This window comes from Budorcas taxicolor, chromosome 1, assembly GCF_023091745.1.
Source record: "Budorcas taxicolor isolate Tak-1 chromosome 1, Takin1.1, whole genome shotgun sequence".
NCBI lineage: Eukaryota > Metazoa > Chordata > Mammalia > Artiodactyla > Bovidae > Budorcas > Budorcas taxicolor.
This window is the reverse complement of record NC_068910.1, coordinates 208,684,634-208,710,794: the sequence shown is the minus strand read 5'-3', so window position 1 is coordinate 208,710,794 and position 26,161 is coordinate 208,684,634. Positions and strand designations below refer to the sequence as shown.

The 26,161-nt window shown below is 51.9% G+C and overlaps 1 protein-coding gene across 2 annotated transcripts; it reads left to right on the top strand.

Moving 5' to 3' along the window:
* Nucleotides 1-350: 350 nt before the first annotated feature.
* On the top strand, nucleotides 351-23,053 carry UBE2G2 (ubiquitin conjugating enzyme E2 G2). 2 transcript variants are annotated; one of them, XM_052642417.1, is made up of 6 exons: nucleotides 351-462; nucleotides 7,312-7,347; nucleotides 7,442-7,487; nucleotides 17,225-17,343; nucleotides 19,516-19,640; nucleotides 22,814-23,053. In XM_052642417.1, exons 1-6 carry the CDS (start codon nucleotides 420-422, stop codon nucleotides 22,841-22,843), a joined length of 399 nt encoding a protein of 132 aa, XP_052498377.1. In that variant the 5' UTR covers nucleotides 351-419; the 3' UTR covers nucleotides 22,844-23,053. The 2 variants fall into 2 exon arrangements, with proteins under 2 accessions (XP_052498377.1, XP_052498369.1); XM_052642409.1 differs by having other exon boundaries at nucleotides 19,516-19,656.
* The last annotated feature ends 3,108 nt before the right edge of the window (nucleotides 23,054-26,161 follow it).

Here is a 26,161-nt window from a genome sequence, read left to right as displayed (position 1 = left end):
ATCCGCCCTCCCTGCCCACCCGCCCTTCCATCCGCCCTCCCTGCCCACCCGCCCTTCCATCCGCCCTTCCATCCGCCCTCCCTGCCCACCCGCCCTTCCATCCGCCCTCCTCGGCGTCTCCACCCTCCGTCCGCCTCCCCGCCGCCGAAACCCCGGAGGCCTCGAGGACGGAACAGGCGGTTCACACACATTCTGCTGGAGCCCGGGGCTCCGAAATCTTCTGCTGACTTTCCTATTGGAACCTGGATCCGCGGAGGCGGAGCTAACCGCACAAAGTGGCTCTGGGCCCGGACACCGCGCATGCGCCCCGCGCCCCGGAAGCGCTCCTGTGCCCTCACGGCGACCCGGAAGTGGCCCCGGCCTCGGGCGGGAGAGTAGAGAGCTGAGGCGAGACTGACGGCGCAGCTGTTGCCTGGACGATGGCGGGGACGGCGCTCAAGAGGCTGATGGCCGAGTACAAACGTGAGTTCGAGACTGCACCTTGCCTGCCGTCCGGTGCGGGGCGTGGACTCCGTCGGTGCGCCGTCGGGACGGGTTCGTGCGACCGCCCGGGGCCGCCCGCGACGTCCGGCTGGGAGAGGCCGGCGTGGCGCTGGTCTGGAGACGCCGGCCCTGCGGTAACGGAGGGCCCGCTGCCCCAGCCTCGCGGACGCCCGCGGGTCGGGGAGGGGCGCCTCGCCGGCCTCCTGGGAAGTCCAGGAAGCGTCCTGGCGGTAGTGGGGGGCTCATTGTGATGGGCTGGAGGTGAAAAGTCAGACCCGGGGCTCCGCTTTAACGAAGGGCTTTTGAGCGGTGCCACCTACCTTTCTTCTGGGTGGTGTTGACACAGCGTCCTTAGTGCTTAGTGTCCGCAGGATTTTCTGATGTTTGCTGAAGGCAAAGGGGAAAACGAGAACCGTCTTCTGCCTTCTACCGCGGAGGCGCCCTTGGAGTCTTGGTGATAAGTGGGAGACGAATGCTCTTGTGTTTGCTGGGACACAGTGGCAGCCTGCGTTGCGGTTCAGACCTGCCGGTCAGCAGTCCGACCTTGGCCTGGCCCTCGCCCTGCACCTTCCCCCATCCCTATCTGTGAGGATGGGGCCTAGGCAGGTGCCTGACAGCTGGATGTCTAGAGCGTGCGCTGTGACAGTTGTCGTTATACTGGGGACACTTTCAGAAGAAACTTGAAAGATAAACTATAGTAATGAATGTCATAAAGCGAACTGGTAAACCTGTGCGCACCCTAAACCGTCTTGGTGGCCCTGCACAGAGAGTATTGGTGTTTGGCTGGAGGGAACCAGTGGTGCAAGTGGAGGCTTATTAAATGTTTAAACAGTGCACCATCCAGTGTTCTCTAAGGTAAGAATGTATATTTAGGAAAGACTTTTGGGGGCAGAGTGGGGAGATACGGTTCCCCCTGAACAGATTGGGGGTGGGGGGCCATTGCCTCTGTCTCCTTATGGGACACCTGGCTGGAGTCAGGTGTCTGGGGACACATGCCGTCTCCTGCCATCCTAGTGTGTGTTGCTGTGTCTGTTTGTGTGTTTGGCCCTGTTTGTAGACTGCCAGCAGGTGTTATTTTTGTAGAAGACACTATAAAACCCGTGCACAGGGAATTTGGGTGGCTGCTTCAGTCTAGTCTTTGCATCATTGAGCTTGTATTTTCTCATGTTGTCCCTTTACCATACTTACAAAAGTCTCATTAACTGTTTCAACCATATTGTCAGTTTGTAGTAATAAAATGTAAATAGCAGTTGATTTTCAAAGCTGTATCACAGAAATGTATCTTGTGTGTTTTAATGTGTAAATGCACAACATTTTGGAGTGTGTGTAGCACAGAGCTCTACAGGTGTCTCCCAAAGACTCCAGTCCCTGGTTACCCATCAGACACTGACCTGGGCACCGCTGTGAGGGACTTTGGAGATGTTGGTAACTAAGGAGCTGACGTTCAGGTGGGGAGTGTGTCCTGGGTTATTAGGGTGGAACCCAGTCGTCACACGAAGCCCCCAAACAGATGAGGAGGCAGGAGGGGAGGTCGGCAACCCAGGAAAAGGACCCCCCTGACAGGGCTGGGCCAGGACCAGAGGAACACAGTGGTCTCTGGAACCTGAGGACGACCCCTGGCTGGCAGCGGTGAGGACCTGGAGCTTCGGTCCTGCAGCCGCCGGGAGTGGGATCCTGCCAGGCCCCTTAGTGAACTTGGGTGGCAACCTTGTGAGAGTATCAGAGAACCAACTGGCCTGTGCGTGCCCAGCCTCTAACACAAAAATTGTGAGGTCATCGGTGGATGTTGTTTTCAGACACTGAGTTTGTGGTCATTGTCACATCAGCTGTAAAAAGTGACTACAGTGTATTATGGGGGGGGGGGTGTTGTTGATCCTGGTGGCTCAGAGGTTAAAGTGTCTGCCTCCAATGTGGGAGACCCGGGTTCGATCCCTGGGTCGGGAAGATCCCCTGGAGAAGGAAATGGTAACCCGCTCTAGTATTCTTGCCTGGAGAATCCCATGGACGGAGAAGCCTGGTAGGCTACAGTCCACGGGGTTGCAAAGAGTTGGACACGACTGAGTGGCTTCACTTACTTACTTGTTGATGCTGTATCCCAGGAACATGACAAAATTCCACTTAGTGATTCTTGTCTTTTGTGCCTTAGCATCCCGGCTTGCTGTCCTCCCGCATTTTAGGGTGGTGCATTCTTTGGGAAGGTATCCCCCCAGACGCAGCTTCTGTGCAGGTGGGCTCTTTACACTAGTGCTACCCGGGAAGCCTGTAATATCCTCCTACATGTTTTACTGACTTTTGCCTGGTTTTATACTTAGTGGAGATGGGATTGCACAGTATGTATTCTGCAAATTGAGTTTTTGCTCAGCACTGTTTCTGAGATTCATTTATTAGAGCTGTGTCCATTTTCACTGCTGAGTAGTGGTTATGTGTTACAGGAGTTTTATCCCTGTTTGTGCTTTGTCTTTCAACCTTTGTGGTGTCTATTTTCCTAGCCACCCTTTTGTAAACAGTTTTATTGAGGTATAATTGACCTGCAGTAAGTTGGTGTATAAACGGTTCATTGATGACTTTGGTGTATGTGCAGCCATCCCACCTCCCCAGTCTCCTGCTGCCTCATTGTAATCCTCTGGGCCCTATCTTTCCTGCACCTCCAGCACCCAGGCAATGACTAATCCACCTTTGGTCCACGTTGATCACTCTCCTAGTTGTTTGTACTTTCTTTGTCAGAGGTCTTTCACTGTGCAGTCATGTTGCAGTTCCTCAAGGTTGCTGCTTTGGCCAGTTGTCGCTCCCTGTCCTTGCAGAGGGACGTTCCTCTGTGTGGGCAGACCCGCCATGGCTTGTCACTGCATTCACCTGTCAGCGGACCTTTGGGTTGTTTCTAGTTTTCTTGGCTGTTACAGGTAAACCTGCTGTGAACATTTGGCTCCCTCTCTTTCTGTTGACATACGCCTTCATTTCTTTTGAGTAAATTCCTGGGTCACATGTGAGATGTGTGTTTGATTTTTAAAGAAATAGCCAAACTGTTTTCCCAAGCAGTACCATTTCCTCCCCACCAGCAGGGTGTCGGGAGGCCCGCCGGCGTGCTGACCCTTGGTGTGATGAGGTTTAAGCTTTAGTCATTCTGCTGGGCGTGTAGTGGTGTCTCATTCTGGTTTTGGTTCCTGTTTTTATACACCATCCCTGTATCTTTATCGATAATATGTCCTGAGTCTTTTGCTCAGGTTTTAATTGAGTTTACTGTTTCCTTATTACACCCTAAAAGTTCTTTGTATGATGCTGGTGCAGGTCTTTTGTTGGACATATTAAAAGTGTTTTCGCTTGGACTGGCTTGCCTCTTTAAGCCTGCGGTGAAGCGGGTGCTGCTGCCCGGCTGGCGTCTGGAGCGCACCGTGCGGTGTGAGCTGTCCGCACTGGCTGTTTGGCAGGACTCTAGCTCCTTCGCTTGGCTTCCCTCTGTCCCTTGAATGACGGCGCCTGCGGCTTGCCTTGTAATTTTCATAACAGTGCCTTTAAAAGAGCAAAGGTTTTAAAATTTTCAGTGATATCCAGTTAATTGACTTTTAAACCATTTTTTGCTTCCTGTGTTATGTTTAAAAAATCATTGCCTAACATAAGCTCACTAAGGGTTTCTCCTGTGATTTCTTTATACTGTTACCTCTTACATTTCAATCTGTGATTCATGTCAAGGTTTTGTGTGTGGTATGGGATAAAGATCAAGGTTTATTTGCAGATGATTTCCAAATGGCTCTCTGAGTTTTTGAGTGCTGCATTAGTTTGCCTGGGCCTCTGTAACAAAGTGCCGCAGGATGAGGTGCTTAAGCCACGGAAACCGCTTCCTTATATCAGACATCCAGTTGCGGCAGCACTCGTCCCCGAAGCCTGTCTCCTGGGCATGGAAACAGCCGTCTCCTCCCTTGTCCTCACGTGTCCATCCCTCTGCATGCCTGTGCCCTAATCTCCTTAAAAGGACACCTGTTAGATTGGATTAGGGCCCACCCCCATGACCTCATTTAATTTTAATTCTTTTTTAAAGATCCCAGTTATGCACTTTTCTCCGTTTTGTGCCACTTACTGTGCATCCTGGAGTTCATCCTGTATGAGGACACAGAGGTGTCCCGTCAGTAGGGGTGTCATAATATGACTGGTCCCCTGTTGATAGACATTTGGGTTGTTGCCAACTTTTTTGTTTGTTTGTTTGCTATTACAAAAAGCCTTGAAATAACTAACTTTACCCACATGTCTTTTCTTATTTTTACGCTTGTGTCCAGGGGATAAATTCCAAGAAGTAGAACTGCTGGTCAAAGTTTATATTTTATTTTGTGCGGTATCTATTTCTTAAGTCACTACTTAAAATGATTTTATTAACCAGTTATCATTCTCAAGGAATCAGTGGCAAAGAATGGGCATTGTAAATTTCTCTGATATTAAGATTTTGTTTCTCTCTTTGAAGTTGTTTTTATCATTAAACATGAAACAACATGGTTGTGTGTGTGTGTTTTAAAAACAAAACAACAGAACAAGTAAACAGAGCGTTGTTTGTTGTTTAGTGGCCCAGTCGTGTCCAACTCTTTTCAGTCCCGCGGCCTGTAGCTTGCCGGGCTCCTCTGTCCATGGGATTTCCCAGGCAAGAGAATACTGGAGTGCGTAGCCATTTCCTCCTCAGGGGATCTTCCCAACCCAGGGATTGAACCTGCATCTCCTGCATCGGCAGGTGGGTTCTTAGGGTTGCTGTAATTCTTTGCTGACCAGTAGATGCCGCTGTTGACCAAGGATGAGGGTGGGCAGGCTGCTGGAGGTAGCAGTTCTCCAGCTGCAGAGTTTAGACCGTGCCCCTCCCTGAAGGGAGGGTGTCATTGAGGGGGTTGGGGGGGTAGTTCCCAGGGGAACTCCATGCAGGAGGAAAAAGGCCAGCTCTTTTGGGTGCAAGTTCCTCCCCAGGCCCAGGCACCTCACTCCGTTTCCTACCGACAGTATATCCCCCACCCCTCTTTAGCTCTTTGTAGTTCATCTACGCTAATCAGTTGAAGCAGTGACAGATTTTATTTTCTTGAGCTCCAAAATCACTGTGGACAGTGACTGCAGCCATGAAAGTCAAAGACACTTGCTCCTTGGAAGGAAAGCTTTGAGAAACTTAGCATATTAAAAAGCAGAGACATCACTCTGCTGGCAAAGGTCCATCTAGTCAAAGCTATGGTTTTCCCAGTAGTCACCTACGAATGTGAGAGTTGGACCATAAAGAAGGCTGAGCACCCAAGAATTGATGCTTTCAAATTGTCATGCTAGAGAAGACTCTTGAGAGTCCCTTGGACAGCACAGAGATCAAACCAGTCAATCCTAAAGGAAATCAACCCTGGATATTCATTGGAAGGAATGATTCCAGAGAGTCTCCTTACTCCTAGTTACTGTGCTTGATCAGGGTCCATTCTCTGTCCCTTTTGGGAGCATGCTGTGTGTTACTGTCTAAAACTGCTTAGTCACATCCAGTGACTTCTCACCTGCTACTTCCTCATATTTTTCTAGAAGTGGGTTCATAGTGGTGGTTGTTATAATTTGTTACAAGTTGCTCTGCACAGAAGCATCTTTGTTGCTACCTAGATTCTGGTGCTAGTCTTCGAAGTCATGACATCAACAGTTAAAAAAAAAAAATTCTTCAGCGTGTCTCTTGGCACACATACCTGAATTTACACTCTGGAGATGACTTTCTGGGTCATGTTTATTGTTGTTCAGTTGCTAAGTCGTGTCTAACTTCTTTTGCAACCCCATGGACTGTAGCCCACCAGGCTCCTCTGTCCATGGGATTTCCCAGGCAAGAGTACGTGTCTGTGGCTGAGCAGTGTCCCTGGTGTAGATGGATCGTACCGTGTTCATTTACCATAGATAGACATTTGGGTTGTTTCCTACGTGAGGCTGTTATGATGTTCCTATGCCAGGAACATTTCCGTACGAGTCTGTGGGCACATATGTTTTACATTTTATTTAATTTTACTCCATTCCTGTTTTTAGGCGCCATCCTGTGTTCAGGACCCCCGATTTACGTGTCCAGCCTGGACTACTCTTCAGGGCTCTAGTCACAGGCCCAGTTTCCCCGTTGACAGTCTGTACTTGGATGACTTGCAAGCATCTTTAACTTGATGTTTCAGAACTAGACTGTTTTCATCCTTCTGAAACCTGTTTCTCTGGTGGGATTTTCCAGCTCAGCAGCACGCTTCCTCCCTGTGGTTCAAGTCTGCCGTGCAGTTGCACCCCTGACTCTGCCCGGCTTCAGTGGCCCACAGAGTTCAGCAAGGTGCCAGGGTTTCTTGGGGCTTCATGGTCACTGGCTCCTCTGTAGGAGCAGAGTGGTTGGGTCACCACACCGGCAGGTGCTGGACGTGGTGGGGCCCTGTGGGGTCCTCTCCCAGAGAGGACTCAGGAGACTGCAGGTCCGTAGTGTAGCATTATCATTTTGACGACCACTGTTAACATGACAGGAATTCCCATTCAGTTGGGATATAATATATCATGTTTGATTTGTGAGCTTAAGTCAGAATAACCAGCAGGAGTATTTTGGAAAGTTAAGCCAGTTTGTTTGTTTGTTTGTTTGTTCATTGTAAAGTGAAAGTGTTGGCAGTTCTGAAAGTTTCCTTTTTGCTGGCAGAAAGAACTACTCACAGTCTTGATCTGAAGTGTCAGTGCAGCCGGCATTCACTTGGGACAAGCAAAATTTCCATTCGCTACTATGTATGCTATGTCATGTATGAATAGCTTTACATATGTTTTACAGTTTTTTGTTAAAATGCAAGGTAATATGCATTCTTTTTCATAATGGCCTTACCTTTTATCTTACAGAATTAACGCTGAATCCTCCAGAAGGAATTGTGGCAGGTAAGGTTCTGTGAAGTTCAGTCTTTATCATTTACTCCTCACTGCCAAAGTTTCCTACAAAATTAAAGTTCTGGAATTTCTTCTTTCTCTGCAGGCCCCATGAATGAAGAGAATTTTTTTGAATGGGAGGCATTGATCATGTGAGTTCATCATATGTGTTATTTGGTTTTAAGCCTTTACTGGAAATTAGAACTGTGCATCACGTTCAGCAGTGTGACTGCTCGGAGGTGTCAATGGAGAGAGAAAGGCCAAGTGCACCGCTTTTGTTGAGTTTTTCTCTGTCTGCTGATCTGAAAGCAGGAAATGGCATGAACATTTGAACTAATTTACAGAACAGAAACTGTTGCACAGACTCAGAGAATAAATTTATGATTGCCTGGGGGGATGGATAGGGGAAGAGATAGTTAGGGAGTTTGGGATGGATGTGTACACAGTGCTATATTTAAAATGGATAACCAACAGGGATCTGCTCTGTAGCACTGGAACTCTGCTCAATGATATGTGGCAACCTGGACGGGACGGGAGTTTGGGAGACAAGGATGCATGTATATGTATGACTGAGTCCCCTTGTTGTCCACTTGAAACTGTCATATTGTTAATCAGTTATACCCAAATATAAAATAAAAAGTTTAAAAAGAAAAAACACAAACAGCAGGAACATTCATCCAAAGGGAATGAGTGTTTTCTTAAAGCCAGTGAAAGGCTTAGTTAAATATTTGTATTTGTAGAGTTTCAGAATAATGACGTTTGGACTCTGGGTTAGCCTCAAACAGAATGGGCTCAGGCTTTGAGGAGTCCCTGTGAGCCTGGGGCCCTGGCGGTGGGGAGGGCTCCCCAGGGTGCAGGCGCGGCCCCAGGTCTGTGGGTGCAGCCTGGATTCATCTCCCCCTCCCCTTCTCCTGGTCCCCTTCTCCGGGTCCCCTTCTCCCCCTCCCCTTCTCCTGGTCCCCTTCTCCCCGCCTTCCCAGTCCTTCCAGTCCCCTGCTGCTGCTTCTTTGCTGTGTACCTTGTCTGGCCTTCCCTTGTTCTTGACTTAGAGGCATGGCTTAGTTCTAAGGTGAGCAGTGTGGTTCCTGACTTCATTCTAGTAAGGTCCTGCCTGGATGTCATACGTCACTGTTAAGTGTCGCTTCTTGGAAAGAGCAGTGGTCTTCTGACTCCAGAGTGTTCTTTGGCCTGTGACCCAGGTCCTTGTTTTCTATTGACCTTAGGTGTGGTTCTTGACCATTCTTAGGTGGTATTTTAAACAAAATGTGGGTAGGTAGAATATAGGAAGTTGAAATTAAAATCGGTTTCGGTGTTCTTGTTAGTGAAATGAGACCTTTCAGTTAGCCAGCAGGTCTTCTTCAGGTGGGTTTGCCGGGTCGAGGCGCGCTCTGGCGGGGCCAGCCCGGGAGGTGTGTGAGGTTTGCCCGGGCAGGTGTGCGCCTGGGTCTGCAGTGTACTTAGGGTCAGGAGACGCTCTGCGTTTGCTCAGTGCTCGTATCAGGTTTAGTCTGAGAGACCAACTGCTGCTGAGTGTTGTCTGTAGAGCTTAGATTAATACATGAAAATTGGTGTGAAAGTGAGGTTTGTTGATAAGCAAATTGTTTTAAAAATCATCAATAAACACTATCCAAAGAAAATAAGTCACAGCTAGCATTGCCTCATCGTTTGTTACAGCTAGTGGCTTGGGCCTGTGATGCCCATCTCTTTCCTGTGGGGAAGTGCTTTTGGCAGGAGGATGACCTCACCGTCTGTGTTTGTATCTAACAGGTACTGTCTTTCGCCCCCTAAAGCAGGTCCAAACTGCAGGGTGCGTCTCCTGGTCAGCATGTCTGCGTTAGAGGCACTCGGGTCAGTGGTAGCTTTTTATCTTTGGGGAAACAGGAGATTGAATCCCGTGAACTTGGTCTGTAATACGTCCTTTCCATCTGTCAGGTCACGTGCGTTCTTTCTCTCCCGCCCAGGGCAGCCTGTCTGTGGGTGCACAGGGGTCAGCGAGCCCCTGATGGCCCTTCAGCTTTCCCAGGCTGTGGCTGAGGCGCACTTAACAGAACATAAGAAGCCCTTCTGGGACACCCGAGCCTTCCAGTGTGTGTGTGTTTTTTAAAGGATTTACTGTTATGAATCTGTTAGAGTAAATATTACTAATTATAGGTAAATAGTGTAAAATTAAACCAATATTTTGAAAACTTATCTTAAAAAGTGATTAGAACTACTTTTAGGTAGAGCACTTTTGTGTTTGAATAGGCTTTTGCGTTAGTGTGGAATTCCCCGGCCCCGGGATCTGCTGAGATTGTGGGTTTTGGTCCCGTTCCAGATCCTTCCACAAACAAGAGGCCGTTTACAAATGTGCTGAAAACATCTATTAAGGAATTAACTGTCCTCCCATTGATTTGTCTCACTCCGCTGTTCTGGCAGACGGCTGAGTTTTGCTCCTTGGTGTGATAGGTTTTCTCTTTCCTCTTTTTATTCTTTGATTGTTTCCAGAGTTCCCTTCATCCCCTTGTGCTTCTAAAAAGCACCGTGCCTGTTTCTGGGAGCCCGGTACTGTTGGGCTTTGCTGTAGTGCTTACCTACAAGGCCTCAGCTGTGCAGCGAGGAAAACGTCTGTTCAGATGTCCCAGCAGCAGATACCGAGAGCCAGTCATATGGGGGCCTCGTCTGAGGATACAGACCTGTCCCGGGTAACCCCACAGCTCTGCCCTGAAAAAACAAGGTTAAGGGCCTAGGATGGGAAACCCAGCAAATTAAGAAACAGTAATAAAGTTGCCACAGCCTGGAGACAGGAACTCCAGTGACTCTTGGCTCAGCTTAAGGTAGAATTTGAGCCTGTGGCCCAGGGGGAAAGGACTGGGGCTTCTGGTCAGTCCTGCTGAGGCCTGTGGGTCCCTGGGCTGTGTGTGTCTGAGTGGCTTCATGGTCTTGGACAGTCGCTTTGCGCCTCTCTGGATCAAAACCTTTGTTGACAAATGGCTTCACGTCCACCTTGTCCAGCTCCAGGGTCTCTGGCCTGTGCATCCTCAGTGGCCCTTGGCCACTGTGTTTCTGTGGTTGGGGAGTGGACACGTGCTTTTGCAGGACAGGAGGAGCCCTGCCATGCAGGGTGGTAGTTTATCTTCCGTGTCAGGATAAGACGTGGAGTCCTTGGTGTCTCGCTGCCTGATTTCTGTCCTATCTCAGGCTTCTAAAAGCAGCTGCCGCAATCGAGCTGCTGTCCCATCTCCAGGTCAGGGCCCTGAGGCTGTGGTGAAACGAGCAGGCCCACCTCCCTTCCTGAATAGCTGGGCCCTTGGCTGACTCCATCCCTGTGACTGCCGGCACACTCAGGTCCCAGCTGGTTCACACCCGCTGTGGCTGGGCTTCCCCGATCGAGGCCCCTCCTAGGCCGCAGCTAGGGTTCCTGGACTGAGGCCCTTCCTAAGCTGTGCTTGGCCCATGCTGAGTGCCAAGGCCACTGGCATGGTGCCGCCCTCTATACCAGGCTTTCATGACAAGTCCGGAAGCTGGCTCCCGTTAGTGCTGTGGCTGCTGAGATGGACCTGAGCTGTTACAGCACATGGAATGACTTGTACTGCATGTCCTCTGGCCCAGCTGTTCGCTGCCTGGGGTCCTTCATCAGAAGCGTTAGAAAGGACTTACTGGTGGTCCAGTGGGTGAGAACCTGCCTGCCAGTGCAGGGGGCATGGGTTCCATCCCTGATCCAGAAGGATCCCATAGGCTGCAGGACAGCTAAGCCCTTGCACCACACCCATCGGAGACCGCGTGCTGTAGGGCCCTCAAGCCACAACTACTGAAGCCCACGGGCCTAGCACCCACGCTCCTCAACAAGAGAAGCCAACACGATAAGAAGCTCGTGCACTGCATCGAGAGAGGAGCCTCCCCTCTCTGCAGCTAGAGAAAGCCCACACAGTGTCGAAGACCCAGCGTAGCCGAAAACAAAACCTGAAAAATAAAAGGTGTTATGAAGACCTGTGTGTGAGGACATTCATTGCAACATTCACTGCAGTCATAAAAAAAAAGTGGAAATGTCATTGTCCAGCCCAAGTTATGGACGTCCAGTCAGCAGGATGCCGACGGCACGGCCCCGGATCGGGCAGATGTTGGAAGGCAGGTCTAGACCAGTGTTGTCCCTGAGTAGGGCCTCTCCTGTGGGGTGTTGGGCCATGTCTGGAGACACCGTGGCTGACACCCCCGGGTGGCAGGGGAAGCTCTTGCCCTGTCCTGGGTGGGAGAGTGCTGAGTGCCCCACAGTGCCCCGGATGCCCGAGGTGGCAGTGGTGTTGAGGTTGAGAGACCCTGGTGTGGCCAAGTACATTGAGCAGCTTTATTGAGAAAGGATCTACACACAGAGTTTTACCTGGATTGAGTGTGCCAAGTCAGTGATTTTTTAGTACATTAAATAAGGAGAGTTTTGCAGTCATTTTTAGAGCATTTCCAGAAAAGTGCTCATGCTCGTGTGCACGCAGTCCTCATTCCCGCCCTCAGCTGCCGGCACCATCGATCTGCTCTCTGATTGTTGACTGGCCTTTTCTGAACTTTTCCACAAGTGGAGTCACAGGATAGGGCCTCTGGCTCCTTCTCTGGGCGTGGTGCCTTCGAGGTTCCTCCATGCAGCCTGGGGCAGCGGCTCCGGCCTGTGAGCTTTACCCACTGTGCAGGGATCTGCTCACCCGCTGGCAGCTGTCTGGCTGCTCCCCTCTTGGGCTCTTGTGACGATGCAGCTGTGAACTTTGGGTCTGAGTGTGCAGACAGGTGTCCCGTCCCCTGGGCTGAATGCCTAGGAGTAGACTTGCAGAGCCAACGTTTCACGTTCCCACCTGAGTGCTGAGTGTGCGCTTCTTCACTTCTTCACCCTCTCTGTGTCGTCTGATGCCAGCTGTCCTGGTGGGTGTGATGTGGGTCTCAGTGTGGGTTTGGTCTGCATTGCCCTGGTGACCGAGGCTGTTGAGCATCTTTACATGGACTGAAGAGCCATTCAGATGTCTTTCTTGGTGAACTTAGAAACTTTTGCCCAGTTTTAATTGGGTTATCTTTCATTTAGTCCTAAGAATTCTTTATATATATTGGATGCAAGTCCTTTATCAGATGTATAATTTTCAGGTATTTTTTCCCAGTCTGCATATTTTCTTTCCATTTTTTAATTTTTTAGGCCATGCTGTGTGGCATATGGGATTTGGGATCTTAGTTCCCCAACCAGGGGCCAAACCTGTGCCCCCTGCATTGGGAGTCTTAACCACTGGACCACCAGGGAAGTCCCTTCTTTTCAGTTTCTTAAGAGAGTCTTTTGAAACGCAAAGGGTTTTATTCCTGATAAAGTGCAGTTTCATGGGGTCGCACACGACTGAGCGACTGAACTGAACTGAAAGTGCAGTTTAGCAGTTTTTCGGTGTATAGGTTATGCTTTTGGTGTCATAGATCCAAGGTAACAAAGATTTTCTCTTATGTTTTCCTTTAGAAGTTTTATATTTAAAGTTATTAAATTTAGATTTTGGGCCTGTTTTGGATAATTTGGGGGTATAGCATTGGGTAGGGGCCCCTTCATTCTTTTGCATGTGGCTGTCCCTTTGTCTTGCACCATTTGTTGAAAAGAAAATCTTTCCTGTATTGAATCACTTTGGACCTTTGTCAGAATGAGTTGATCCTTGGTGCGAAGGTTCTGAATTCTGTCCCCTTGACCTGTGTCTAACCCTCCGTGAGTGCCACACGTTCTCCGTCACTGCAGTTTGATAGTATGTTTGGAACTTTGGGGAGTGTTCTGTTCTCCTTTTTCAAGATGTTTTACCTGTTCTGGGCCCCTTGTGTTTCCACTGGAATCTGGGGATCAGCTTTTCAGCTTCTGTGAAGAAGCCGTTGGGATTTGATCAGGATTGTGCTCAGTCTTTAGGTCCGTTGGAGGCATGTTGACTGTTCAACCACCTTGAGTGCTCCAGTCTGTGCACGTGGAGTGTCTCTCCACTTATTCAGGTCTTAAAAAACTCCTCTCGGTGGTGCCATGGTACTTGTTAACGAAAAGTGACCCTGCTTTGTGGGTGAAGGTGTGCGTGGACGCGTGTGGAGAGAACCCTGGAGGGTCAGGACTCCGCAGTGGCTGCCTCAGAGCTGGGCCAGGATGCGGAGCACCTGCATTTATTCTATGTGCTGCTGTGTTGGCGTGTTTTCTAACAGGCCGGTTTTCTCTAGAGTCAGAGTTTATGTTGTCGATGCTATTGTCAATGTCAGCATTCTCTATGACGTTCTTGTAACTGATGGACTTATTTTGTGAGCTTTAACTATAGTTCAAATATATTTGATGTAAAGTTTTCAGAAATCTCTGTTACAGGAAAAGTGAGGGGATAAGTGTATGCTTACCTTTAGAGAGATTTAATCATGAAGATAATTCTATGGAAGGGGGCTGTATGTGCTACTGCTGTGCTTTCCTGAAATGGAAGCCTGGTGCTTTTCTTCCTCAGAGCGACCAGCGCTGGTTCTCTACGTCAGGACCTGGGGTGCTGAGAACACAGCAGAGGCACACGGCTGTCTGGGCCCATCCCAGAGACAGTGCTGAGGAGGGCTGGTCCCAGGGGCTTGTAGACACTCAGTCCAGCCAAGACCACCAGGCTCCCACTGGCCCCCGGGATGACAGCTCCCTGTGGCCTGTCCTGTCTGTCCCACAGATGTAAGTCCTGTCAGCAAGACCTTCCTGGCAGCTTCTGCAGCCCCGTTGCTGGCCAGGTGGCCCTCATGCAGCAAGCATGCCTTCAGTGACTTGGGGCCCTTGAAGCACAGCAGGGCACCCCAGAGCTGGAGTCCTGCCTCCTGGGGGCTGTGTATGCAGCCCATGTGGGCAGGGGAGGCAGGGGCTTTGGCTTGAAGCTTTGACTGAGAGCAGAGCCAAGGGTACTGGAAGGAGGTGGTGCCCCTGCTCTGGCACCCCTTGGAGCTGCCCGCCTGCCCGCCAGCTGGGTACTCCCTGAGGTTCTTGTGTGGGCAGGGGCGGTGTGCTCCCCTGACTGAGAGTGTCAGTGAAGCCGTGTACCCTTATTTTTTATGCTTTGATATGCTTTTTTATGCTTTTTATGGTCCTGACTTTGGAGAGTAATTGTCCCTAGGTGATCCAGTTCAAGGGCGTGCTAGTGAATGGGTTTACAGTCTCTCCATTACTTCAAGCCTTGTATGTACATTTGAGACATCTTGTCTGTGTGCTGTGACAAACTTGAAAAAGAGAACAGCATAAAAACAGCTTCTTCCACACCTGTTGCAGCTGGAGTGACGGGCAGGCTGCGGTCCTGGAACATGCCTGGCGGGCAGATGGCTCACCGAGCCCAGACACACCCAGGTTCCACGGTGGAGTGCCCTGGCCTCCCCATCGCCTTCGGAATGCAGCCGTGGGCTTCTTGTGTTATCTCATGTTACAGTTTTAGAGATGAGAAGCAAAGCACAGTTCTTCCCTTGAGGGTGATGTTGGAAGATTAACCCCGCGTGTCTCCTGTGTTTACTGGCTCTACAAGTGACCGCAACCACCGTCCTACAAGAGGACCAAGCCTTGCTGGGCCTGGTTGGGCGGGGACGTAGGTGCTGCGCTTACGGTGCTGGCCCCAGCCTCTCGCTCCCTGGTAGCCGGGAGAGCAGAGTGGACTGCTGCTTTTACGGAGGAGACCAAGGCCGTTCTGCTCTGCTCTGAATGCTGGTCTCAGAAAGGAAATGAAATACATCTCTCAGAGCTCTGCAGTAATTGAGGCCATCATTTTAATCAATTACAGTAGAAAACAACTTGTAGGCTTTGAAGAATTTGTGTTTGCCTCAGATAAATATGGTTTTGAGGTGAGGCCCTCTTTAATGGAGGAGGAGCGAAGCTGTCCTAAAGTGTGGCAAGAAAGCTGTCCAAAAACAACACTAATTATGTCTCCCATCTTAGCTCAGGAATTTACTCGATAGCATTTTCCGTGAAGTCAGCCAGCGTGCCTCTGTGCATGTGGGCACACCCGCGTGCTGGGCCAAGGCGCCGGGTGTCCTGGAAGAGAGGAAGCCCCCATTTCAACCAGTAGCGAACCAGAGCATTTGAAAGTAGCTTTGATATTTCAGATGTGGGAGCACTTTAGGAAATGTTTGATCTTGCTTCTGAAGCTGTGGACGACACAGTGGGTTTTGTTTTATTTTAAAGAAAGCCCTGTTATGAGAAACAAAGACCTGTTATCAAAGTCTTGAGCAAATACTAGTTGGCTCAGTCCAAAAACACGACCTACCTAGACGTTCTTTTCTGTTCTGGCTCGGAGCTGCCAGGGACAGTGAGGCGCTGCGAGCCTTCCTGGCATGCCCGTGGCCTGCTCTGCCGGCTCCTGGGTCAGCAGCCTGGGGTGTGCTCTGCACCGCGCCCCCTCAGGCACCCAATCTGGGACCCGGCCCGAGGTGGGGGGACCCTAGCCGAGGCCACAGCCCTCCTTCTTGGCACCTCCCCTGGGAGGATGCGTGGGGAGCCCCGCAGTGGTGTTCATCCTCTGCTGTGAGCTGTCAACTGGAGAAGGGGGCGGGGTGCAGACCCGTTCAGAGGGGAAGGCTTGGGACAGCTATCGGGGAGCCCCTCACCCTTGCCCCCCGTGTGGCCATCCTGTCCCAGACTCTGACACTGCTGTCTTGGACACTCAGGCACCACACTGACCAGCTTTTCCCTCTGGTCTCCCCCAGAGTAGCAGGGACACAGCTTTCAGAATCCACGTGTGTGTCTTCCGTTGAGAAAACATGGCTCCACCAAACCTTGTCGCCTTGATCTCGTTTTGACCATTTCTACCTGCACCCCCAGCAGTGGCGCGGTGCCAGCTCTGTGTGCTGGGCACCTCCACCAGGAGAAGTCAAGTGTCTTTGCACAGGGAGCCTCTGCTGTAGCGCAGGCTCTCTGTCCCCTGCCGTCTCCGGGGCCCGCGTGTTCCCTTGGCCTCAGGCCCTCTCCGCTCCTGTGAAGAGAACAGGATCCCTCCTCCTTGTTGGACTGACTGCTCTTCCCACAGTGTTGCCCTGTGTCACTGTGTGTAGCTGTTATTCGTCAGTTCTGCCTCCTTACAAACGTTTGCTTAGGAAAGCTGGTCCAGGTGTCGGGCCTGTTTTATGAGACGTTTGTATCTGTGAGGGGAGAAGGTTTCTCCCTGACACACTGTGAGCGGGGTGGCTCGCCGCTCTCTCTGCTGGCCTTCCATCTTGTCTGTTGTTCAGAATAGCGTTTTTAAAATTTGACAGGACTTTGAAAGTGGTTTGGCCCGTTTCTGCCATTTTCCGCACGAGGAGGATGTGAACCCAGGCAGGCAGGCACGTGCCTGGTGACAGCGAGGACCCGGGTGACTGTCGGCCTAGGATGTGCGAGCCCAGGCCTGCAGGTCAGGGCTCGCGGCTCACACACGTGCGCTCCAGCCTCATCAGCCAGCCATCCCTGTGTGCTCTGGGTCTGCCCCTTGGAGGTTACAGAGTCACTTCTCAGGCACTTTCAAAAGCTACAGCTAGTCTTCGAGATAATATCTGGCGGCTGCTTGTTCGTTCAGCACAGTGGAGCCTGCTCTAACACGTGCCTTGGTGCGTGTCTTTATCGTAGCGTGTAGTTGTACTGCGCAGGCAGACAGGACCCTGCGCGCCCGCATGCCGGCTCCAGCTCTCTCCTCTGACCCGCTCCTCTGGCAGGTGCTGTGGCCTCCCTCTCACCCTTGCTAATGTGAGACTCTGCCTGGCCCGCCCTTCATGGTTTAAGCCAGATTGGAAGGGGACAGCGACACAGTGCTTCCCATCCAGAGCCAGTTCATCATGTTATTTAGATCATCTTTTCACCTACATTTATTTGTAAAGCACTAGAAGTATCCTGTACTTATGTCTAAAATGTGATAGACTTTGAAGAAAATCTACCTGTTTCTGTTTCTCTTTCTGTATCTTCCAGGGGCCCAGAAGACACCTGTTTTGAGTTTGGGGTGTTTCCTGCCATCCTGAGTTTCCCACTTGATTACCCATTAAGTCCCCCAAAGATGAGATTTACCTGCGAGATGTTTCACCCCAACAGTAAGTGCTTCTGAAGTAGCGTGCTGGCTCCAGGGACGCCTGGAGGTGCGTACAGGCGGGCGTGCGTCGCGTGGCGCGGTTCTGCTGTGTGTTTGGAATTTCCCATAATACAATGTTTAAACATTCACTGTGGTTGGTAGAGGCAACTGAAGAAGTCAGCAAGTTCAAGGTGATTAACAGTAAAATGCAACTGTGAAGACGATTGTGCGTAATTAAAAATAAGATTACATTGAAGATAAATACAGTCTTTAAAATGACACCTGTGATGTAGTTTAAAGACAGATGTGGCCAATAAGTTGCTGAGTTACGGGGGTGCCAGTAGTCTGATAACATATTTGATGTTCAGATAATCAGTACAGTTTTAAAATTTAGCCTTACAGTGAGTATGCGTGCCACTTTTATTTTGTTAGTTGTTTTTGAGAGAACTGTGTGACAATATCATGAAGGTTGGTCAGTCCATAAACACGGAGGGCAACCCAGCAGATTCACCATGGGTTGCTGGGGTGCTGCAGTGAGCAGATAGTCAGAGGTGGGGGCTTGATGGGCAGGAGCTCCCATCTGAGGGCAGCGATGGGCGCTGATCACGGGGTTGTACAGATGAGAAGCCCCATGGGGGCCACGAGGGCACCTGCGAGGTGGGTGTGGAGCCCCCCTCCCGTGGGAGGAGCAGTAGGGGTGGCCAGGGTCTGTGTGGGGCAGAGAGGGAATCTGGCCTGTGCAGAGGCCCCGTGTTGGGGGTGTGGGGGCAAACCTCCAACTAAGAGGCGGTGGGCCTCTTAGTCAACATTAAGGATTCTGATGCAATGGAGGTCCACTGGGGGGCTGGGAGAGGGTGTGAGCGGGTGGAGAGGCCGGCATGACCAGTGTGGTCTCAGAAGGGCCACGGTGTGCAGTGCAGAGGGCAGAGTGAGTACACAGGCTGGGGCTCTGCTGTGGCTGGAGGAGAGAGACTGCCAGCCTGGCACCGGAGGGGGTGCTGGGGACGAAGCCCTGTGGGTGGGGGTGGGGGTGGGGGTGGGGGTGGGCGTGGGCCCGGGGTGGGGAGGGGGTGGGCTTTAGGAGGTCACACTAATGGCTGCAGGGGCCTGGGGCAGGGACACAGCTACTTACCGATGTTTCTGGGGCAGCAGTGCCATCGCATGGTCCTCGCACTCTGAGGAAGTGATGCTGGAGTTGAAAACTGGATGTGTCCTCTCTGTCCGTGGCAGGGAGAGCTGTTCAAAGTGTCCTGGGTGCCTGGGTCCCGTGCGTGTGGACCTCGGACAGACATCCCAGTGTCCAGGACAGATGGCACTTGGTCTTCTAACCCTTCAGTGAGTGCGTAGCAGCCGCTGGAGCTGGATGTTGGGGTCCAGGGGCGAGGTGTGGAGGAAAGGCTGTTTAGAGCTGCTCCCTCTGCTAGAGGGTCACAAGATGGTGGAGGTGAAGTCAGCCAGTTTATTTAAAACTGCCTGTTACTGGTACCACTGAATAGCCTTACAGGTTGACGAGTTGATCCCTGGGTGTCTGAGCGTGTACCGATTCATCTGAGAGCTGTGAAGGGAGAATGGCAGGTGCATCTCGAGGGTCTAGTTGGTGGTGCTGTTGATGGAAGATGGATTTCAATTCAAGCACAGCTGATTTCCAGAGAATTCAGGCAGTCATTTTCTGTTAGAATAAGTTACCAGGAGGAATCTCAGTACCTGTGTTTTTCTGGACAGTTAAGTAATTCCTGTAGCATTTTTCCTAGTCACGGGGACCTGTGTTTCACACAGTCCAGTTCAGAGGTTTAATGGCAGAATGAGGAGTATCTGAGAAGCTCATAATGAGAGTGTTGTGAAGATCCTAACTACGTGAGACACATGGGTAGAATATCTGATGACCAGATGGCCTTTCATTCATCCCCTTGGATGTAATACCTGTAAAATCCATATGAAAATGCAGCCACCCCACGGGGACTAGGGCTGTGCAGGCCGGCCCAGTACCGTGTTCGTGATCGCGCAGCCCTGGGAGCCCGCTGGGCCTGTGGGCGGGGTGTGGATGTTAGTGTGGCGCCCAGGCCACGGTTGTGTCGTGGTGCAGACAGCTCCCTTCAGTGGCCACTGCTCGTGCCTCTTCTCCATGGTCCGACCGGTCCCTGTCGGACCTGTCACCAGCGTTCCCTCGGCTAACCGTGTGTGTCCTGCCCCGCAGTCTACCCAGATGGCAGAGTCTGCATCTCCATCCTGCACGCTCCTGGCGACGACCCCATGGGCTACGAGAGCAGCGCCGAGCGCTGGAGCCCCGTGCAGAGCGTGGAGAAGATCCTCCTGTCGGTGGTGAGCATGCTGGCAGGTAACGCCGCCCCGCCGCCCCAAGACGGTAGCAGTTCCTGTCCAGAGAAGAGACTTGACACTGGGGCCTGCTTCTCTTTCTTCACTAACCCTTGTCTTGCAGCTCGCTGGTCCTTCCTGAGTGGTGGTGTTCAGTCGCTCAGTCGTGTCCAACTCTTTTCCGACCCCATGGACTGCAGCACGCCAGGCTGCCCTATCCATCACCAGGTCCCGGAGCTTGCTCAAACTCAGGTCCATTGAGTCTATGATGCCATCCCACCATCTCATCCTCTGTCGTCCCCTTCTTCTGCCCTCAAACTTTCCCAGCATCAGGGTCTTTTCTAATGTGTCAACTCTTCGCATCAGGTAGCCAAAGTATTAGGGCTTCAGCTTCAGCATTAATCCTTCTAATGAATATTCAGGATTGCTTTCCTTTAGGATTGACTGGTTTCATCTCCTTGCGGTTCAGGGGACTCTCAAGAGTCTTCTCCAACACCACAGTTCAAAAGCATCAATTCTTCGGCATTCAGCCTTCTTTATGGTCCAACTCTCATATCCATTCATGAGTACTGGAAAAACCATAGCTTTGACTGTACGGACCTTTGTTGGCAGTGTAATGTCTCTACTTTTTAATACACTGTCTAGGTTTGTCATAGCTTTTCATCCAAGGAGCAAGTGTCTTTTAATTTCGTGGATGCAATCACCATCTGCAGTGATTTTGGAGCCCAAGAAAATAAAGTCTGTCACTGTTTCCAATTTTTCCCCATCTATTTGCCATGAAGTGATGGGACCATATGCCATGATCTTAGTTTTTTGAATGTTGAGTTTTAAGCCAGCTTTTTCATTCTCTTACACTTTCATCAAGAGGCTCTTTAGTTTTTCTTCACTTTCTGCCATAAGGGTGGTGTCATCTGCATATCTGAGGTTGTTGATATTTCTCATGGCAGTCTTGATTCCAGCTTGTGCTTCATCAAGCCTGGCATTTTGCATGATGTACTCTGCATGTAAGTTAAATAAGCAGGGTGACAATATATAGCCTTGACGTACTCCTTTCCCAATTTGGAACCAGTCCGTTGTTTCATGTCCGGTCCTAACTGTTGCTTCTTGACCTGCATACAAGTTTCTTAGGAGGCAAGTAAGGTGGTTTGGTATTCCTGTCTCTTTCAGAATTTTCCACTTTGTTGTGATCCATATAATCAAAGGCTTTAGCATAGTCAGTGAAGTGTTTCTAGAATTCTCTTGCCTTTTCTATGATCCAGTGGATATTGGCAATTTGATCTCCAATTCCTCTACTCTTTCTAAATCCAGCTTGAACATCTGGAAGTTCTTGGTTCATGTACTGTTGAAGCCTGGCTTAGAGAATTTTGAGCATTACTTTGTTAGCGTGTGAAATGAGTGCAGTTGTGCAGTAGTTTGAACATTCTTTGGCTTTGTCCTTCTTTGGGATTGGAATGAAAACTGATCTTTTCCAATCCCGTGGCTACTGCTGAGTTTTCCATATTTGTAGGCATATTGAGGGCAACATTCCAATACCTCCACTAGCTTTGTTCATAGTGATCCTAAGGTCCACTTGACTTTGCACGCCAAGATGTCTGGCTCTAGGTGAGTGATCACACCATCGTGGATAACTGGGTCATGAAGATATTTTTTGTATAGTTCTTTTGTGTGTTCTTGCCACCTCTTCTGAATATCTTCTGCTTCCCTACCATTCTGTCCTTTATCGAGCCCATCTTTGCATGAAATGTTCCCTTGGTATCTGACTTTCTTGAAGAGATCTGTAGTCTTTCCCATTCTGTTGTTTTCCTCTACTTCTTTGCATTATTCACTTAGAAAGGCTTTCTTATCTCTCCTTGTTACTCTTTGGAACTCTGCATTCAGATGGGTATATCTTTCCTTTTCTCCTTTGCCTTTCACTTCTCTTCTTTTCTCAGCTATTTGTAAGGCCTCCTTTTTGCCTTCTTCTGGGGGGTGGGTTTGATCGCTGCTTCCTGTACAGTGTCATGAACCTCCTCCCTGAGTAGTTGATGTATATTCTTCTCTGCTTTTTTATTTAGCGTTAGTCGCATGCTCTTCTCCAAGCGTAAGCTCACTTTTCATAACTGGGGATGTGGAGATGGTCTTGTGTGTGTCTGCCATGCCACTGGCCGTGGTTAGCTGTGCCCTGACCTGGGAGTCCTGCTGTATTACAGACACCGTGTGCTGGGTGTAAAGCTCAGGCGACACTGACCCCAGGCCTGAGGCCCCACAATCTAGGGCACTTTGACACCCACCAGTGGTGCAGCACAGTGGTCGATCTGAGGTGAGGACATGGGGCGCTTGGGCCACTCCCTGAGGTCAGCTTAGAACACAGAGGAGTTACAAGGTGAGGGGGGTGGGGCATTTGCGGTGAGCGCTGAGCCTCATGGTGGCCCTGCCAGGACTGGGTGTGGCTGGAGCCCAGCTTGGGGAGTTGCCCTGTGGACAAGTGCTCTCCCGGAGCCTGACACTCATGGGGCTGTTAGACCATACGGCAGTGCCGAAGAAGAATCGTCCTTGCAGCCCAAGTGCTTGAAGCAGGTGGGGAAGGTCCCAGCCGAGAGGAGGGCAAGGCTGGGAAGACCCTGGAGGCTCAGTGCCTGGTGTGAGGGGGCTCCTACTCCTGCCCTGACAGTGGGTGGAGGGGCGTTGTCTTTGGGATGGGAGTTGAGAGGGAGCAGGATTTGGGGAAGAGCAGAGTTTGGGTGTCCACCCTTGACGGGGGCTCTCCAAGGCCTGGCCATGGAGGTGAGGTGCGGGGCTGTCTCTGGAGGAGGCAGGAGGGGACGCAGCTTGGAGGGACTCCCGTAGGCGGGACACAGGGGGCTCAGAGGAACCAAGGGAGGAGTGGCCTGCAACCCTGGTCGTGGGGGCAGTGCCTCCACGGAATGGAGAGGCTGGGCCCTTCGGCTGCTCGGCCTGCCAGCTGGTGTTAAAGTGAAGCTGTCGCTCTGGGTGGAGAAGCCCGGGGGTGGCTTGCACCACTCTTCTGCCTGGCCCCTCAGGAGGGGCTCTTCCCCCCAGAGAACTGATAGCCTCCCACAGTTTCTGGTCTGCCTGGTTCCCTCCGTGGGGAGATGCCCAATGCCCTTATGGGACATGGGGGGTTGTGCCAGGCCCTTCCTGGCCAAGCTCCTTTCACCTGGAGATTCTCCCTCTTTCAGAGCCCAACGATGAGAGCGGTGCCAACGTAGATGCCTCCAAGATGTGGCGGGACGACCGGGAGCAGTTCTACAAGGTCGCCAAGCAGATTGTGCAGAAGTCGCTGGGGCTCTGAGCCTCCCGTGCCCGTGCACAGCCGCATGCAGACGCACTGCCAGGCGGTTTGCGGGGTTTCCTCTGGGACACTCAGTGACAGGGACACTCTGTGCTGGTACCAAAAAAGGCGAGCTTGCAGAACCACAGCATCTGTGTTTTTTGTACCTTCTCCACCCCAGGCAGGCTTCTCTCTGAAATGCGGGCTTCCGTAGGATGGCAGCCAGGTGCAGCTGGGGCTCCCTACGAGGGACTCGGGGGCCGGGCACGCCGTCACCACTGCCTCTCCCGCTGGCACACCTGTGCACCCCACACTGCCTGGAGTGGGAGCGCTGAGGGGGCATGCCAGCCCCGTGACTAGAGCTGCTGACTCTCCCCCTGAGGATCTGGGGCCTTTTTGCCCAGGCGGAGGGCTACAGCCAGATGTCTCCGGGGTCCCTCTTGGTCCCCTTGTCCCCAGCAAGGAGCACACGACTTTGTTTCAGTACCTTGTTTCGCAAGCAGGTTATTTTTTTTGCAGTCTAGTCATATTTTTCATTTGTTGTATGTTACACATAGTCACATTTAGAAGTACTGTCAGGAAAGAAATACTTTTTTAAATTGTGGGTTAATGGAAAGGGGGTGCATGGAAAAGTCCCGTGCTGGCTGTAAGGCCCAGCATCTTCCCTGCTGGTGTTCACTGCAGCTCACCCTTGAGTCTCGGGTACTAGTCCGTTTCCTGGAGTGCGAGCATGTGAAGCCAAGGCTGTAGTCTAGGCACCTTTTGGGTGTGCAGGAGGTTTTCTTTCCCAGTCTGAAGGCCAGGAGGTTCTGAGCGTGTGTACACAGTGGCTGTGGCAGCAACTATGACTGTTGGGACAAAACCATTCTTTGCAGCTTGGGAGGGGAAGGAAGGGAAGGGCTCCACTCAGCGCAGAGCACAGAGCGTGCCTTACCTGGACCTGATTGGCGCCTTCGAGAAGCGTGGTGCGGGTCCCGGATCCCTGTTGTGGGCGGGCGCTCAGCTGTGGTTCGTGATTTCGAGATGGTCTGCGTGCCCCGGCATGGGCAGCTCAGCCCTGGGGTTACGTTTCAAGCAATAACAGATCTATTGCGTGCAGAATCACACATCTGGCCTGTTGCAAACAGGTTCAATTTAAAAAGGAGTTTTATTTTTGAAATAAGGGACACTCTACAAGACTCGCAGGGCGCTCGACATCGTGCTGTCCTTTGCGCTGCTCGGCGTGCTGTGGGCAGGGCTCTGCTTCCTGCGAGCTCACTGATGCTTGATGCTCAGTAGTTCTGCCTAAGAGGCTTCTGTGGGAACCCGAGTCCTCCTCCTCAGAAAGGGGTCATTTACAGGTTGAAGTTCAGTCCGAGGACTGGTCCTGGGAAAGGGGTGGGAATGGAGGTGTCGCACCTGGTGGTGCTCACAGACCTGCATGGGGCTGCAGCGCCTTCGTGGAGAGGAGAAAGTGGCCGTGGGCTGGGTGTGAGGGGCGGGCACTGCGGGGCACTGCGGGGCACGCTGGCCACAGGGCAGCGAGCCCAGAGACGGCGTAGAGGCGGTCCCTCTGCAGAATGTCTTTATTCATTTGTATTAAATGAGACGAGAGAGTCCCGTAGTGTCCTTATTCTGTGACAGAGTCTAATTCCTACGGTAAAAATAAAGTTCTATTTTCCCCCTATTCTGACAGTGTTTTCCTTTGTCGTGGTGTAATGTAATTGTATGGGAACAGCGGAGCGGCCCCCCGGGGAGCACGGGCACTGGGACCCCCACTGCCCCATCTCCCCAAGACGCCTGAGCTTCGGCGAGTTCCACTGGCTTCCTGTTCCTCCCGCCCTCTGGTCTCCCCTGATTCCCGGTGTCCGTGTCAGGGTCTGTGGATGTTTTCACCAACCTCATTGGGCAAGGGGAGACCAGCAGGCGCTGAGACGGTGCTACTGTTCTGCCCTCAAATCTCACACCCGTCACAGCTGCGGGTCTCGGCACGGCTGCTGACACGAGTCTGGTCTCGGGCTGTGTTGGTGCAGAGGCCAGCTGCTGACCCGCCATACTGTTCCCGTGTAGCCCCGTGACGTCCTTCTGCCCCCTCCTCCCCGGCTCCACGTGTGTACGGTTGGGGCTCGGCCCCTCTCCCAGCAGCGCTCATTCTGCCCTTTGCTGAGGGGCTTCCGTCCCACTTTGTACTATTTTCATCTCTGGCAGGATAGTGAGGTGGGTCCCTAATGCCACCCTGGGTTCAGGGGGTGCTCAGGAGGCCTCACAGCTGCCAGCTCTTAGAGCAAAAGGCCCAGGGGCTCCAGCACTTCCAGAAACATGGCCTGGGGAGAAGTCAAGGGGGTACCAGACACAGGCTTCCTGGGAGACAAGCGCTGAGGGAGTTAATCAGGGGATGCTCACGTGGGCACCCTCTGCCTGGCACCAAGGCCCCAGTCGCCGAGCAAGAGCAGATGTGCAGCGCACACCTCACGGTTGTGCAGACGGTTGAGGCCCCCACGTGAGACGCCTCACCACACTTTCCCTCCTGCCTGAGGATGGCATCCCGGGCCTGCTGTGCACATATCCTGAGCTTTTCCTGGTGGGGCTTTTAGTTAGGTTGTTTCAGGATGTTTGGTTGCTCTGTGAACGGTTCTGTTGGTTTGGTGCCCCTCTCCCACGGCGCTGGGCTTCCGCAGGTGTTAGGATGTTTGGGGTGAGTGCCCACCCTCGTTCTTCTATTTGCCTGGTTCCAGGGATGGTGAGCAGAGCTGTGGGCGTGGAAGCCTACTCGCTGCCTTGTCCTGGGTGTGTCCTGGGAAGGGCGTCTCTGTGGGCTCTGGCCCGGGTGACTGGAAGAAAAGAGCTCACAGGGTCCGTTCCCCACTCCCTCCCATATGTGGCCATGGCTACTTCCTGTCTGGTTTTATAGAGTCAGGTTGCTCTGAGGTCGTGCTGGTGTCTGCACCCCTCATGTGTGTCAGTCAGGGGCCCTGGGTGGAGGACGGAACCCACCCTGGTAACCCCAGGCTCCCCTGCTACTGCTCCCCCCACCCCAAGGCCTGACCGCAGATGACGTGGTCAGGAGGCTGTGCCTGGGCCCTGGGTGCCTTCCCAGCGCCTCAGAGCACAGCAGGACGCTGGACCAGCTTTTGTAGAGGGGGGCTCAGACCCCTGGTTCTGCCCCGGTAGAGGACAGGACAGTCTGCCTTCCCCACCCACGAGCCAGGGTTCCTGGGTGTGGACTTGCCTGGGGGCCCCCACCCTCCCCTGGAGTGAAGCCCAACTTCCGAGGCAG

What these genes read in the sequence shown, in the direction of transcription:
- UBE2G2 (XM_052642409.1), top strand. Translation starts at nt 420, where the DNA reads ATGGCGGGGACGGCGCTCAAGAGGCTGATGGCCGAGTACAAAC. An exon ending in CGAGATGTTTCACCCCAACA is followed by an intron (nt 17,344 to 19,515) that starts GTAAGTGCTTCT and finishes CCTGCCCCGCAG; the next exon opens with TCTACCCAGATGGCAGAGTC. An exon ending in GGTGGTGAGCATGCTGGCAG is followed by an intron (nt 19,657 to 22,813) that starts GTAACGCCGCCC and finishes TCCCTCTTTCAG; the next exon opens with AGCCCAACGATGAGAGCGGT.